This window comes from Chaetodon auriga, chromosome 6 (assembly GCF_051107435.1).
Source record: "Chaetodon auriga isolate fChaAug3 chromosome 6, fChaAug3.hap1, whole genome shotgun sequence".
NCBI classification, from domain to species: Eukaryota; Metazoa; Chordata; class Actinopteri; order Chaetodontiformes; family Chaetodontidae; genus Chaetodon; species Chaetodon auriga.
This window is the reverse complement of record NC_135079.1, coordinates 17,865,774-17,883,182: the sequence shown is the minus strand read 5'-3', so window position 1 is coordinate 17,883,182 and position 17,409 is coordinate 17,865,774. Positions and strand designations below refer to the sequence as shown.

At 44.2% G+C, this 17,409-nt stretch overlaps 1 protein-coding gene across 7 annotated transcripts in view; it reads right to left on the bottom strand.

Annotated features, from left to right (window-relative positions):
* Positions 1-2,443, bottom strand: part of brsk2a (BR serine/threonine kinase 2a) — a 164,373-nt gene extending 161,930 nt beyond the window's left edge. For 6 of the 7 annotated variants that reach the window (XM_076732137.1, XM_076732134.1, XM_076732139.1 and 3 more), the window contains exon 1: positions 2,071-2,408. In XM_076732137.1, the coding sequence (XP_076588252.1) occupies positions 2,071-2,164 (94 nt within the window). In that variant the 5' untranslated portion in view covers positions 2,165-2,408. Of the gene's footprint in view, positions 1-2,070 lie in introns of all 7 variants that reach the window. The other variant, XM_076732138.1, reaches the window with a different exon arrangement.
* Between the last annotated feature and the right edge of the window lie 14,966 nt (positions 2,444-17,409).

Here is a 17,409-nt window from a genome sequence, read left to right as displayed (position 1 = left end):
AGAACACACACGCATATAATGCTGGGCCCTGTTATTGCTGCACATTTGAAACATGAAAATGTAATTGGAAAAACCAGGCCCAAAGCATTCAAAATGAATACGTATCATTTAATTAGAAAATTCTCTTTGAGTTAAACATGGTTGAAATTCTCCAAATTGAAAGTCATGTGAGGGCCAAGTTGCTGGACAAAAGTCATGATCCACACTAACCTGCAGCTTACAAGGGTCTGAAAGCTGAGGCTAGCAAGAGCAATGCATCCAAATCTGCCTCAACACTCCCGTAAATACATCCTGAACGGAGGATGATCTCAGATACAGCATATCATTAAACATGTGTCCCCAGCAGAGCGTAGTGCCAGCTCTATACCATCACAAACAGCCATTAGACACTCCTGAGGGCGATCTGTAAGAGAGTCTGGCTGTGAGTGAGAGATCCTCCCATAAACACGAATGATTAAATGTGAGGAGCAGGGAAAGAAAGGGAGACTAGCTACGGTGTTTTTAATACTGCATTTGTTATTAATCTGTTATGAAAGAACAGACTGGAACATAGCCTGCAACATTCATCTCCACTGTTCATCATACTACAGCCATCCCGCTGCAAATACTGCATCTTACATTGCGAGTACAACTAGACTGACTGTGGGCACAAACTGCTTTGGAATTTAAATTTAATGAAGGATTTGTGTTCAAGATGTCCTGTACCGTCCCGCAGACAAAGAGGGGCATGAGTTATGAATGTGCACATACGCCCGACACCATGGGAAGGCACGGAGGCAAACTCCCATTAATGAACACCGGGGACTCGCCAGGTGAATGAAGTGACCAGGAGAATATTTCAAGAAAGCATACTGTCTGAGAGAACACACAAACATTTACGCACACACATGGCTGCTCAGCATGACCAGCTGGACCGGGTAGGGGAAGTAACGCCTATTGTAGCCGTTTTAGACAACAGATGGGAGGAAAATCTCTCAGCTGAGAGGAGAAGAGAGGAGGGGAAAAGTCTCTGACTCTCCCTCTGTCAGGGTGGTGATCTTACAGGGCATGCTGCATCGCTCCTGCCGTCCCTGCCTACACAGGGCTGTGCCTGCCTCTCCTTTCACATGGCTCCACTGGCTGCGTGTAGTTGACCGCAGAGGATTCTCACTGTGCACTCACCAGTGCTGACAACAGGGCTGGACTACTGTACAGTGCTCATGCATGAGCGAGCCGTGCCAACATCACCTTACACAGTATGACACATGCGAGCATGAGGACCACTAATTGTACATGTGCCGTGCAACTTAAACAAACTGCAGTGTCATTGCTGTCTATGCTGAGATAAAGCATGTGCTCATTATTCAGGAAGCCCAGTTACACCCCCCGAGGTGTATGAATATAGATCAGTGTAGCTCCTATTTCCAAGCTCCGTGAGCAGCTTTTGGTGTAATCTGTCAAGGTGGGACCCTCTACTCCATATCCGAGGAAAACCCACGTATTGCAGCCAGAGCCTATAGGAGGAACGCCTGCCTGCCTGCCTGCCTGCCTGCTTGCCTGCCTGCGGACTAAGAATAGATCAATGTATCAGGCAAAGCGGGATTAACGGCGTTGTGCTCCAATCACAGGACAAACACACACAAACAGGGCAGCCAGGACACAAAAAGTTCATTTTCAGAGCCCATCACACTGTCATCCCCTTTGGCGTTGGACGGTCTCCACGTTGCTCTGATCCTGGATACACACACACACACACACACACACACACACACACACACACACAGTCCAACGCCAACGCACAAGCAGCAAACCAATGTAAAGCAACATCACCTAAATCCACCCCCCAATACTCACACTCACACACACTCACACACCTCGTCCCGCTGTGTGAACAACGATTCTGTCAACTCACCCAACAAATCGCAAGCCCTAAAAATCCCCCACAAGGCTTGGCAGGTGTTTGTAACTAAGCGGTTAGTTATTTATCACCTGCAGACACCCAGCCGGCCAAATTTCAACTCGCCGCGGAGCGCTCCGAAAATGAATTGTGCAATTAAAGGGGATGCGGAGGAGCAAGCTGTCCCAACTAACCTGTCTGTCCTTTCCCGAGCGTCTTCTCCAAACGGTAAGGTCCCACGTAATTGGCATGTTGGGCACCGCTGTTGTCTTTCCCGGACGATGACATGTCGAATCTGTGTGGAAACTGGACACTTTACAATGAAGCGCAGACAATTAAACACTCCTCGCTGGAGGTCCAAGCCGCTGCTGTCTTTTCTTGTACTCCACAGCCTCTTCTCCTCCTCTCGCTCTCTCTCCCTGTCGCTTTCTGTCTCTTTTTCCCTCCCTCACTCGCTGTTTGAGGAGGTGAGGTTCTCTCTTTCTCTCCTCTTTTCTCCTATCGCTGCAGACGAGCCGCAAGTGCCTTGAATATCATTGTTGGAGGCTGCGCTGCCGCTGTGCGTCTGTGGGCGGTGCTGCGGAGCCGTCGGGGATGATTGGCAGCGGGTCCAGCCAAGCAGAGAGCCGGATGCCTCCACGCTGCCGCCCCGTTTCTTGTTGCTGGACCATGTTTGCTTTGTCCAGAAAAAGTTGCAGGTTGGGACCAGGAGAGCTTAAACGCACATGAGATCATTTTGTTTTCAGCATCACTGTTTCAGACTATAATGGAGTGCACAATAACACGCTGTAGGCCAAGTATTTTATGGAGACATTTTTGCTGACAGTTTTCACCAATTCGTGGTTCAATCAGTGTTGACATGTTTTTTGTTTTTGTTTTTTTTGTTAAAGAACAGTCCATGTGCACTGCAGGTTTCAAGTCTCCAGTTCAAGCTTTTGCACTTTAGACCATGAAGTACATGAGATGTCCCAAAATTATATGCATGTGTCTTAAAATGAGATTTGAGCACAGAGAAACTTTCCCTCTTCAGCAGCTGAATGTGTCAACAGGCTTCTAGTATCAAACTCTGTACAGACTTCCTGTTGTCTGAGTCTGTTTCAGTGTGTCTGGTTTTGCCACCCTCCAGGCCAAATGCCCCATGCTGGACAGTTGTGGACGGGTTAACTGTCTGAAGTCCCTGGAACAAAAATGTTCTGTTGGGCCTCAACTGCCCCTGCGTCTGCCACTGTCTGTACGATGTGTATGTGCCGTCACCTTCAAAGTCCCACACAGTCCTGTGCAGTCAGTACCCCTATGCTGAAATAACACCCACTTGATAGAGTTTTATTTATGGTCATTTAAACAAACTTAATTCATGAATATTCATACTGTTAGCACATTATGAAATAAAATAACAGCACCCAAAAGGCTAGAATTTGACACAGTCCCCGTGCTGCCTGCTTTGTCCAGGTGGTAATCCAGCCTTGGGGACAAAAAAGACTCAGCCAAACTGAACTATTGACACTAAATGCCATCTCTCACCAGAAAGTGCTACAGCATTAACAAATATTTATACTGATTTTATCTACTGAGGTGTTTTTTATTATTGCTGCAAAGAACTGTACCAGAGCGAAGAAGAGTTTCTTGCTTCTGTCCTCTCATCTTTCTGTTTTTTTCTGTGTGCTTTCCCAGTGATCTTTCTTCTTACCCTCCTCTCACAGCATGCACACATCACAGTGATAGTGTGTGTGTGTGTGTGTGTGTGTGTGTGTGTGTGTGTGTGTGTGTGTATTACTCATCTTGTGGGGACATAAATCGGTTTACACAGTCACATTGTGGGGACTTGCCTTCCTAATAGAGACACAAGTCCCCATAATGTAAATTAAATTTTAGGGGTTAGGTTTAGGTTAAGCTTAAGCTTAAGCTTAAGGTAAGGGTTAGACAAGTAGTGGTTATGGTTTGGGTTCAAGTAAGTCTCCAGGAAATGAATGGAAGTCCATGTAAGGTCCCCCATAGTGATAGAAAGACAACTCTGTGTGTGTGTGTGTGTGTGTGTGTGTGTGTGTGTGTGTGAGTATATACACAGCAGAGGGAGAGTGTGTTGCCCCTCTGATTCATTTCACACCCCACTGGTCTGAGACCTGTGACTGTGGCTCTGGCCTCTGTCTGTTCCTCACACCCTGAGAGAGTACAGGTGTTAGGGGACACATACAGGAGAAACACACACAGATATTCATGCACACACACAAACACACTATGCGACCTCTAAATATTCTTGAACAGGATACAAGGTTGAGGGGGCTGCTGAAATATTAAGCAGAGAGAGTTGCATCAACACCGCACTGTGGGCTACTTCAAAGCAAAAGACATTCCAGAAAGATTCCCAGGCTTTCCTCTTAGTATTTCTAATAATAGGGACTCCACTGACATATATTGTCATTGCATTTATATTGGATAAGAAATTAGAATGTTGTTGTGCATCATCTAATTTCCATTCTTCATCATCCTCCTGCACTCAAAACAAAAACACAATATTGCACATCTGTGCTGCGTTGTAAACTTAAGAAGACAGTTACAAGTCGAGTGAGGAAATTAAATTCTATTCAAGAAATAAATCCTGCAGGACGAAGAGAAATATTCACACCTTGAAATGTCTTACTCAATGCACAAGCAACCTAAGAGAGGAAATGCATTGCAATGCTTCACAAGACCGTTTCCTGCCTCCTCACTTTTCATTCATGAAGCTAAGTTTACAAACTGCACATGCCCCAGTTTAGTGCCTTTGAGGTCTGTGTTGAGCATGTGTGCCGTTTCCCCTGATGCCCTTCATCGCACTGGGAGCTGGGTTTGTGCGGGGAGGTGTGACCCAAAGTGTCACCCACGTGACTGCATGGTGCCAGGTGGACCGGGCATGTGATGTCAGCGCCAGGTGCCAGGTGGGCACCATCTCAATAATGCATCATGCCCAGCGCTGGCACTGGCAGGCGCACCACTTTGAAGTGTTCCAGAAACATCTGTAGCTTGAGTTTTTAATCACCTTGCCTGTACCTCCCTGCTTCCCATCAATCCTTCTCCACTCTGTCACAGCCTACATCCCTCTCTCCCTCTTCTCTGCAAAGAAATTAATGAGAAGTCTTCTGTTTGAGCTTGTGTGATAGTGTGCCCATGTGAACATGTGTTTATGCGTGTATTTGTTAACCCACAGAGCTACCACGCTGCACAATTCAATCAACAAGATAAATAAAATTTAAAACAGCTCCTTGTCTTCTGGATGTTTGCGGACTTTTCAGCAAGGCAAGAATTATCAAAGAGTCCTGTTAGACAACACAAATTTACCATCAGCCATATGCAATCGCCTGCAACTGCAAGCTCCAATGCTCCTCAGGATGTGCATGCTAATGGTCCCTTCCCAACCAGCCAATCCAACACAGCAACGCTGTAATGAAAGTGAATCTTGGAACATTGTGTGTGTTTGCTAGAGAGAGATGTGATGAAAGATGAGGTGTGCCAGACAGAAAAAAAAAAACAGATGGAGCGATAAAGAGGGAGAGGTTTACCAAAAAGTGGAACATATTTGATGTGTGGCAAGAGTCCAATAACCTCTGGACGTGAGAGCGAGCCCAGACTGCATAATAGCTCCACCATACTACCATATAATGAATAGCTTCATAGCAGAGTCTGACCAATTCAACAGGGGGCCGTGAACACATTACCAGACACTAACTGTGTGCACGTACACAACCCCACACACACACACACCAATTCACAAACTGGTAGTAATGCAATGCTTCCACGCAGGAACAACAGCTATACACACAAAGACATACATGTGAACTCACAGCCCTTCAGGGTTGTACAAACTGCTTATCGCCAGCAAGCTGCGTGCTGGGAGCTGTTGGCCGTTACTGGATTGACTAATATGTTGTGCTTGATTAATTTGCATGTCATCCATATACAGAGGAGTCTCTTAGTGTTCATCTGCAAACATTTAGAAAACTGGGAACGAGAGAAAAGAACAAAAGGGCAACAAGGGTGGATTTCAGGATGAGCAGACTCCTGTCTGCAAATATGAGAGTCATCTGTTGGCTTTTTGAGCTTTAGTGCAGCACAAAAACTAATGAAAGGAAAGGGGCTTATAGATTATAAGAAAGGAAAAGGTATCAGGGCAGAAAAGGTGACAGCAGGAGGACAGAAGGTAGAAGAATCTGTTCATGCTTTGCTCAGGTGATACTGTTTCTCAAGATACCGATAGCAGCCCTCCCACTGCAGACACAAAGGACCGGGGAAGGTCAAGAAGGGCGTACCCAAGGAAAACAATAGGACATGTTACTCTTTCCGTAGTCCCTCATAGATCTCCATCAGAGCCACATGACAAAGAGCCAGGCTCTTATTTCCATCCATCACATGCAGGTTTGCGTGTATGTAAGTGTGACTGAATGCATGTTTTGTCTGCAAAGCTGTTCTCAAGACAAAAAACAGGTGCATCAGAAATAGACAGGGTAACCAAATCCACATACTCAACAGGGATGTAGCTTTTGGGTTAACACAAGAAGGAAGGTTCCACGTGCAGAGCAGGAAAGGATCTTGTAGTCACATGTATGTGGGATAAAATCTCATAATCATCCAGACGCTGGAGGACACTTGTGCACGTCTCCGGGTCTGGATGAGGACTTTGGAGTGTGGGACACTTGAGCCCTGGCCACTTCTGAATGCAAATGAGTGGGATGAGACACACACACACACACACACACACACACACTGACACACTCGCACACACGTCATATGTATGTTCCACCATCTAGCGTGTTCATCGGCCACTGATGATGAACAATGGTTGGCTGGTGTTGATTTCAAATATCGGTACAGCGTGCGGTTGTACACTGACATGCCTATGAGTGAGGCTGTGGAGGGAATACTCACCACTGGGAATACACCTTTCCCTCTCTCTCTCTCTCTCTCTCACACACACACACACACACACACACACACACACACACAGATACATAGACATAGAGCTGCAGCTCCACTGCCCCCTGCTGGTTACAAAAATGTCCATTATTGCGCCCCATCCCCACTCCTGAAACCCCCAGCTTCCCCCACAGGGACATCCATAGCGCTCTAATAGCAGGATATGGAAACACTGATGGTTCCCCTGCAATTATGACAGAACACACCTTCATCCAGATTTTGTGAAACAAGGTCTCGTCAGACCTACGGAGGCCCCGTCTTGGATTTTTTTCACATCGCACACTGCCTCACACATCTCACCTCTCTCTACTGACATCATGAAATCACAACCACAGTCATCTGACCCATTTTACTTCTGTTTCTTCTCTGTGGTGCTGCAGCCTTCCAGCCCTGAGCAGCTCTCTTAACAGTGAAATGTGCTTGACAATACGGGTGGATTTCTCTGTCCTGTGGTGAGTCTCAAGACAGAAAATTGTATTTCCACACGGGAAGGAGCCACTTCAACAAGCCCTGAAAATTACTTAAATTTTAAAGAGTTGGATGGAGCTGGAACAAAATGCTGTTAGCTTTGAAAGAATACAACAAAGGCATAACTGTTTTCATCTACCTATGCACGCACCTAGATACCTGAACACTTACAAACACAAACACAGACGCACACACAAAGCAAGCGCTTCCTCTTTAATCATAGCTTTTTGCCATGGCAAAGAACATAATTGCAGTATAAGAAGCAAACTGTTAGTAATCATGTGGAGGGTTTGGCTGTGGCGTTGGATAATTAGGTTGGCTGTGTGAGCCTCACTAATCACAGGGACATTTAATGGCAGCGTGGGGTGAAGGGCTAAAACAACTACATTTACATGTAATAAATTCACTGATCACTCATTCACCGCGTATTATCCTGCTGTCTCTCTGGCTCATCATCAGTTGGGATTTAAAGAAACATATATAGAGTACAAGAACATCCTTTTTTGTGATCACTGCATCATGTAAACTTCATTAGGATGTATGAGAAGCATCCTTTGTTGTTCATTTGCATAATGTATTTTACTCCAGACAAGAGTTGTTACTATATGACGGTTCATTTCATTCATTTACTCATGTATTTAACAAAAAAGTATTTTTTTTCTTCACGCTTTCTGCATCTAAGCCCCAGTGAATGTCCTAACTGACCCTCCAGCGCTCCTGCTTTGGACTCTATTAGGTATATTTTCTTGATTGCTGACCAGACGAAAGAAAACACAGCCATTTTTAAAGGCACGGACTACTTGCCAATACCCTTTTAGTCACTATTAAGAGCAGTTGCTTGTGGGACTGGCTACATAGGTGACCTTTCCCTGTTGTACACTGGCTGAGTACCCTTGAAAATGACTCACACACAAGCTTTCCTCTCTAGCCAATTTCAAATCTGCTTCTGGCAATGTCATTGGCTCTAGCTTTCAGAGCCCCGCTATGTGTACTAGCTACACGATCTAATGGACTTAGCTGAAAGAAAAACATATGGCACATCATGTATCATGTGCATTGTAGTGCATGAAACCTAATTTTGCCCCCACTCAAACGAGCCTGGCCGCTAACTTTTAACCATCTCAATCAATCATCTTCCCTAGATTCATTCCACAGATCTTTGCGAGGTATACCTTTCAGCTCACACATGCTGAAGATTCAGAGCAGCGTATAGAGCAGTGACATAAAATGTAAACTCAAAAATGAATCTCTTCACATCACTGTAAGGGAGGTGGCGAAGAAGTCACTTCAGAAGATATGAAATGCCTCATTTGCAGATATCCAAAGAAATGGTCCTTGGGGACATTAAACCTTGTAATTGTTGAAAGGATTACTATTATCAAATATTTTCTAAAGGGAGAGGGGAATTGAAGGCAGATTTTGAGAACTTCCGACGTTGCTCAGGGCTCGTTCATAGGAGCGATATGAGCCAGTCAAGGAAGTATGTCCCAAGATGCTGCCTGTGAAGGCAACCATATTCCTGGTACATGTTTCAGAGCAAAAACCAAGTCACTGACTTCTAGACTTCTAGAGTGAATCAGGCTTATGTACATGTAAATATTAGTGTACAAAATTAATATCATAATTAATGCAACACAGTGAGTGGGAGAGCCTAGAGAGTATGTTTTTGAGGGTAACACATGTAAATTAGAACTACGGGCACAATGTATAACCTTAATTTCATTGCCAAGGCTGTAGGTCTCTGTAGACCTAGTCACACAAGACATTTAATCAACTTATGCCAAAATATTAAGACGCTGACAGCTGAAGGCAACCTGTACTGTATATGCCATGAATCTTGTGATATTGAATCTCAGGGAAAACTTTCAGGAGAAAAACTATAACTGAGGCAATATTTAGACATTAGATGTGGTTGATCTAAGCAAACAGCACTAAACATATACACAGTTATTCCTGCATCCTGTTCGTCCTTCTAGCTCCTTTCATGCATTTGATTATTAATTATGAGTTAGACAAAGGTACAATATAGAATTCTTGATTTTGCAGTCAGTATGAGCTGGACAGACATGAACTGTGACGCACACGAGCAGGTTCTCGTGGACATGACTGAAAAGATGTATGCATGTGTCGGCATGTATCTCATGTTGAAAGTGTGCTTGTACCACATCAATATCGCATTGAACAACAATGTCAAAGCAAGGTCATCATCTCCTCTTTCTGGCAGCTAAAGTTATTGGAGGAGAGAGGATTCACCTCCTCACACTACCCCTCCGAATGTTTCCATGTTCTTTGCTGGGTTTTAATAGCCTGCAAGTCAGGCTGCAGAGTGCAATGGCCCACTGCTCTACAGAGAGCAGTAAAACCCCATTAATCATTCAATAAACAGAAGTATCCTTTTATTAAATGACTGATGGCTTCTGGATGTCTGCTATTATGCGGCTGAACTGAACAAAATGAGGATTTGATGTTGACACTCTGAGAGCAGAACGCCATTTGAGCACCTTTGTTTGTCAGAGAATATGGTAAAACCCGTTACTGTAATTATGTCTTCACAAATTATGAGTTTTACAGTGCACAAAGGAATAGGTTCAATTACCAGAAGCTTCTTCCAAACACAAATCTCAGTTAAATTACTTATCTTGAATTACTCCTCCCCACACCTTTGGCATTACTCATCAGTTAAAGTAACTGCATTATACTTGTCACAATAGCAGTATAATGATAGCAGAAAATTGCAAATTTGCATAATATCCAGGAAATTAGGATTCTCTTTCATCAAATATCTAGCAAGTCAAAAGCAATGTTGTTGCTACTGCAGGTGCTACACTCTTGATAATAACCAATTGTGCGGCTACATGGAGGGAAACTCGACGTATGGCAGTTTAAGCTGCTCAGGTGACACAAAAGGCAATATAGCATCATCAACAGCCTCAAAGTCATACTGTAGTTCCTTGCAGTGGCTTTTGTCTTTGTCTCAGAGGGAGGGCTGGAGGAAGCTGAGAGTGGAGTACGGAGGTGGCGTGAGCAGAGAGAGATGGATGGAGAATAGGAAGGAGGCGACAGACGTGGGCGATGCAGGGGTGGCTCAGGCTGTCGGGGCCGAGCGACAGTGGCAGATGCATTACCAGCGACATCTCCATCCCCGCTGACGCTGGACTCTCGCTCTGTCACACACACACTTGCACACACACACGGACACATGCATCCAAGTTGATTGAAGCCAGCGGTTTGGCCCCACACCAGGCACAGGGGGTAATGACTGTCACCCTTTTTTCCCCATCAGCCCCCTGCCTCAATCAACACACACACACACACATATAGTCACACATAGATACATATACACATACATATGTGCTATTTTCTCCTGCTCTCTGAAATGTCAGGCTGGCAGGGGGTTGTGTGGGGTTCCTCCAGAGAGCAATAAAAGCTGATTGGAGTTAAAACAGTTGGTCAGGCCTCCCCGCCCCAGCATCTGTTGGATTACAGTCAGCCAACCTGTCATCTGTGAAATGAAGGCTAGTATGGGAGGAGAGGGGAAAGGCCACAGGAGGGGACAGACAGACAGAATGAGAGACAGAGAGGGGTGTGTGAAGAGGGGAGGGCCACGCAGATCGCTTTAGTAAAGGTTATTGTGTAAATTAATAGGACATGCTATGAAAAAAAAGGTTCATTTGTGCACATTTAGTGGAAGAAAAACAAGCAGACAGAGACAAGGAGCTCAAGAATGGGTGAGGGGTCGGATGGAGGGAGAGACAAACACACCTGACCTTTAGATGAATCATTTCATCTCGCTGTCCTCATGTATCACTGCCTCTGAGCACTGGGGGTGAGGAGCAATCCCTTTGACCCCCACCCACTCTTGTTCGCTTTACCTCTCCATCCCATCCCTCTCTCCCTGGCTGCTCTCCCCGTCACCCACTGCTGAACCCACCCACCGCCTCCACCTGCTATGTCCCCCCTGAGGGAATCATTTTCACTCTAACAACTTCAATTAACCTTACCCTTTCATGCACGCAAACACACAACTGGGGTAGACCATGCCTGCACATCCCCCTCACATATCAATCACAGGTGTTAAGGTCACTGGACTGGGAGACAGAAGAGTTGCAGAGCTTCTACACTGACATGCAAAGTAATGTGAGGCTACCTGCCGCAGTCTGCAACACAGTGTATACACTTCCCTTAAACAAATAACAGCGACACTGTCATAAATCCTTTGAAATAATTAGAGCTGGGACAGCCAAAGGAAATGTATTTAATTTCATGCTCGAAGAAACTGTAAATGCTTGCTTCATTTTCTCCTCCAGGATTAACTTTTGGAGGTCATGGGCTGAGTCACCTCAAGGTTGGCCAGACATACATGTTCAATGAAAGTGAGGCGAAAGGAAGATCCTACGGCGTCCTGGAGTTCCTCGGTGCCAGTTTCCAGAATTACACCACAGCCTTTTGACACTGCAATTGCAAGAATTAATCAAAATCACTGCTGCACTGTCCTTGAATCTTAAAAGAGCCAGATGACACAAGCAAAGCATAATTAGAGGTCCCCTTTGATAGAGAGCTGGATCATTGTTTCTGAAGCCAGTTTTCATGGGTTGGGGGGGATCTAATCTGATGCGCGCACACAGTTTGACAAGTTTGCTGGTATAAAGCAAATCTGGAATTGAAAGATTGGTGGGCTTCCCAGTTGCGCAGCAGTAAACAGCTTCCAGGGCCTTTGGTATACGATTAGAAAGTATCTCCTGTGTGTTTCTATGTGCGTGGAAGCATAGACACATGTGCACATGGGGGTGTGTACTTGGTATGTGTGTGAATGCGTGTTTGCGTGTGCAAAAACCAGAGTGGGCGGGGGAGGTTAAATCCACACAGCTGTTCTGGAAATCAGACTTGGCTGTTGTGTGAATGCCTGCAGGCGGGAAACTCATATCTACCCTTCCACTCGTTTTCATCATCATTTAGCTGCTCTACAACAATGCCAGACTGCTGTTTAGGCAGCGAAGTCCAAAAACTAACAAGGGCCAACATCATAACTGAAGTGTTTTAATATGCTGTAATGATGGGACAAGGGATGTCTTCAACCATAAGAGTACACTCAGAGAGTAATGATACACCATACTGATCCAAAACCTCTGTTTATTCAGCTGGTTTGCGGCACTCATGCTTAAAGTTTCAATAATAACTTTGAGACTACACAGATGAGAATACAGCCAGCCTGATCATGGCTTCAACTAACATCTGATAAGGACCAGGGGACTAGAACTCATTTCACATCTGATTATAATAATATGCCCTATGATGGGATTAAGACTGCAGGCAAAAGGCAAAGTGCACTCAATTAAATACACTCGCATAATACACGTAAATGTATGCACAGACACACGACCTTTAATTCTGTACTAAAACACACCCCGTCACTCTACAACATGCTCCATCCTTTCCCACACCCAGCAGAGCTCTCCCTGGGCTTATCAGTGCATAATTGCTGTTGACTAGTGTATTATTGCTCTGGTTAATCTGCCCGTGGGTGGCTAATAAAGGAGCTCCATCAGGGATGTTATCAATCGTAGACAGAAGGTGTGCATGGAGCGAAACTGGAAGCCAGGAGAAAGGAAGGAGTGGGAGGGCTGGGAGTGGGGAAGGAAGGTGGGGGAAAGATATAAAGAAACAGAAGGTGAGAAGTGACTGGGAGATGAAAGGGAAAGAGAAATAAGAGTGTTTGATTCATGCTGAAAGACAGGGAAGGACAAATTAGCAAGGGGAGGGGGGGCAGAAATCAGACAGGATTGGGGTTTTAAGATGTTTGTGGCTCAGGATGAGGTAAAGTGAGGTAACATCAGTGGGCTGGATGTTGTTCTGACAGAGTTGTGAGAGTGATCTGGCTCCCCGGAGAATCCTTTTATGATTGATGTGGCCTTGTTCATCGGCCTCAGTTCTATTTCCAAACAGAGGCTGGAGGAGGAGGAGGAGGAGGCTCTGGCGAGGTGATTAGATTCCCCTCTATTACGAGGCAGGCTGAGACAGGTAGGATATCACCCACCACGGACAAAGCTCGGTCCCAATGCCCTGTGCAATAACAGCATGTTGGCAACTGACCCTGTGGTGCGAGAGGTGGAAGCTAACATGACAAAGTGGCGTTTCTTTATTCCACCGGGAGGAAGTCGAGCAGTGATTGAATTGGCATGCGCTCCAGAGACCACTGAAAGAGGTAGTGGAAGATGAAGGCAAAGACAAAGAAATCAGCAGCAAGGACAAGGAGAAGTAGCTTAGAGTCTGGGAAAGTTTGCAGCGCATCGCTGCAGGCAAACTGAGGACATTAAACGACAGGAGGTGAAGTATGATTTCAAACACGTCTAATGAAAACTTCATCGTTCCCCAGCAGTGTCATAGTCACACACTGAAGCACCTAAACACATTTTGGTGAAGTTGTCATTACTTTTCAAGTCAAGGCCCAAACTAAAGCGCTGGGATTGCCATTTGAGAACAAATGGCCCGAGGATGTGAGTTGATAATGTCGCTATTCAATACAAAGATAAAGATTATATTTTGCAGTATTCTGTCCACCTCACAACTGGGAAATAAGTCAATTTTCTTCAGTTTTGATTGACTGTGATAACGTAAAAGACTCATGGGGAGTCAGCAACCTCTACTGTGGCTCATGGGTCAGTAGGTGAAGGCATTCAGCATTAAAGTTTGAACATGATAAATATTCTATGACCTAAAGAAAAACTTCCATTTGAGTTGATAACATCATTTCTAATTTACTAACTGAATCAATTGATTTCATGCTGTGACCAAAGGTTTGGCTGGATGGAAAGATTCTGTGAGACAGATTCATCTTTTAGCATTTTTAGCATGATCTTAGATTTTAGCATGCAGGAGGAAATCCACTCTCCAGAATGCTGACAGCCTCCACTATCAGGCGGCACCTCATGTTATCAAAGTGGAAAGCAGTGGTCAAATAAATTAGAATTTAAGTCCATGTGGTAATGTCATCAAGAGCCTGGAGGTTGTTCCATTGCCTTTATGATAGCACCTCCTGCTGGTCAGCTGCAGGTAGTTGATAATAACTGGGCAAACTGAACAAAACTAACAGGAGGCCGGAGCAGGTGAGCACTGCAGGTAGAGATACACTAAAATTACAGGAACTTTAGTTTGCTCTATTATTCAAACTCAAATGCTTTTATTCTGATAGCACACACAGACCCTTCTTTGTTTGTCAGTGGCAACATCCACTGGAACGCACTGAAATCCTAAATGTCCTCTATTAATTTAGCTTTTATTTTTTAGTCTTGTAAGGGAAATTCTCCTTGTTGCTTGTTGAGAGTTGCTAATTCTCAGAAGAATTACAGACTCGGTGTGATGAATCAGGTCTCTTTAATACATGCAGCATGGAGGGAGGACTCATGCAGAGTGTTCTCTGCAGATCTCCACCATGTCTTGGCTTTTATACTGTTTGGCAACAAAAAGGACAACTGGTTGTCACATGCACCCTGGTATTGGTAAATCAGTCTCTTAAAACAATGACCATTTGGGGGAGTTCACTCATCCTGTTTCCCAGGGTTCATACTATACCATAAACTCCTCAGGTACAACGAATTGCACCCTAAACTTCATCCTGTTTCCCTCATTGAAAGTTCCTTTGTCCTCTTTCTCACCTTAGTGAGTAAGGGCCACAAAGACTTTACAATTCATAGACTGATTCCTGGGATAAGTACATCATCTAATTCATACAGTCTTCTGTTGGAATCTCATTTATCACACAAGACATCCAAGTGACACAGTTCAGTCGGCCAAATCACACAGAGTGGATTATAGTAAGATAAGATAAGACGATTCATGTCACGCTGGGGAAATTCACTTGTTGCAGCAGCAAGAATAAAAAGGAGAGGTAGACAAAAGAACATGTAGAACAAATAAGACAATAAAAAGATTGTCACTCCTGAAAGATACACCAAGAGCGGCACAAGAGGGATTGAGGAGTGGCGCTACTGACATTCTGACCTTTGACTAACAGGCTCACAGGTGGGTGTTGTGGTGGAGGTGGAGCTTATGAAACACAGCAGCAGTGGCAGCAAGTGACGACAGCAGTTACAGTGTAGCTCTCAGGTGAGCTGTGTAAAAGTAGGTGCAGCAGAGCAAAAGAGTTATCAGAGCGCTGACGCATGTGTATTGTGAGTGAATGGGGTGTGTTATGTGAGAGAAGCAACGGACTCAAGTTCACTGTCTGAGCTCCCATACAGAGGCTTTGCACTTAATCTTTAAGCAATCTATTTGCAGAAGGCAAAGAAGTTGTTTTATTTTGACATGGTCTGTATACCATCAAATCACTTACTCGACATTTTATTGTATTTTATGTGTGAGATTATGGCCGAAGATTGTCAGTATACTGCTACAATGGGAGGCAATTCAGGCCACCACCACTGAGCCCTGTCACAGTGCTCTGATAGAGACTGACCCTGCGAAAGGCCAAGCTCAACTGACAGCTTATTAGGTGAACAGTACTAGATTTGCATAATGTACAGATGCAGATTGTTAAAACACTACACGGTCTGTATGAGAAGGAGACATAGACACATGGGAGGAAGTGAAATCACCGCATAATAATAAAAAAGAGATGGTACTTTAACGGCTCATGACTAATAGCATCACTTTTGTACATCAGGGCAGCAGGCAACACACTACTTAGAGTAAGCAACTGGATGTAAATGACCCGATATTACTTGAAAATACAACATAACACAAACATTATTTTTGTATTTGTTTAACAGATTCTTTTTAAATTGGCAGTGGGGGTGATTTGAGAGTTCTATGTACTGTATCTAGATTCCATCAGAGGAAATTATGATACTCATTATGACAAACATAGTGTTGCCAGAATGGCATCACACACACATACACACACACAAAAAAACCTTTTAGTTTCTCATGATTGATCCACTGACGTTAATAATGGTGCAGGAGGGTGTCTTATGGGGTGTGGAAACATATACATCATCTAGAAGACATGGACTCAAACTCCATGTCAGTAAATATCTGACCTGCTGAAAACAGAAAAACACAGGTGATGATGTTGTGTGGGTGCAATCTGACCCGCCTGAGAAGGACAACGAACAAAGAGAATACATTATACTTCTTAAATAGTGTGTACACCTGTTTAAATGCACAGATTTAGAAAGAGGACCCGTCTGTAAGTGTGAGTTAAATCTAGTACATTAATATGTATTCAATTGCGTGCAAGATACATAAAACAAGGCTGTTTTCTGCTCCACACCTGTGGTTCGCTCTAGACTGAGAACATCTATTTACAGGATGGAAGTGATCTCCAAAAAGTGACAACCAAAAACATCAAGAGTAAACACAAAGCCGGTGTTTCACTTCAACATTTGCCTATTAAAGCAGACTGGAACCTACTGCTCTTTTACACTTCTCACCAGATGCCAAAATTGTTCTTGACAATGGTTTAATTGTTTAAAATGTCATAGATGTAAAACTGATCGCAGAGCTGTTTAATTGTTGTGGATTGGCTTTGACCTTTTTTGTCCATTTTTGTTGGTGCTACGTCACACTGTGTATAACACAATCAGAATTTCGACATTCAGTACTTACTCCATCTGTGTTTGTTTATATGGTGAATGGTTGGAACATTTTGAAAACCACATAATTTCACGTATCAGCAGTAGCAGACAAGTATATCTGGAACTGGATAGTCTGAGAGCATGAATCTTTGTTCCCTGTGTGGGCCAAATGGTTGACCCAGAACAATGAAAAAAATGGAAGTCTATGTTGTAACTAATATGCAACTTCTATGTCTTTGTCAGTCTAATCAACCCCATACAGACTGAGAACATTCCTCAGATAGGTAACACAAAGGGCTTGTACACTCCACACTTGAGTAACAGGGCTTTGTGCTGTAATACCTCAAACCAAACAGGAGGGGGTGCTAAAATTCTGCTGTTTCCCTAGAATGATGACAGAATGAGCCGGGCTGTCATCCAAATACTCCATGCTCCTCTGGAGTGGCCATTTGCTTTTAATGTCCGGCACATTATATGCACCCTAAACCTTAGACCTAGCGTTAATCTTACACCAACAGTCCAATTTAATACAATTTTTTAAAATTC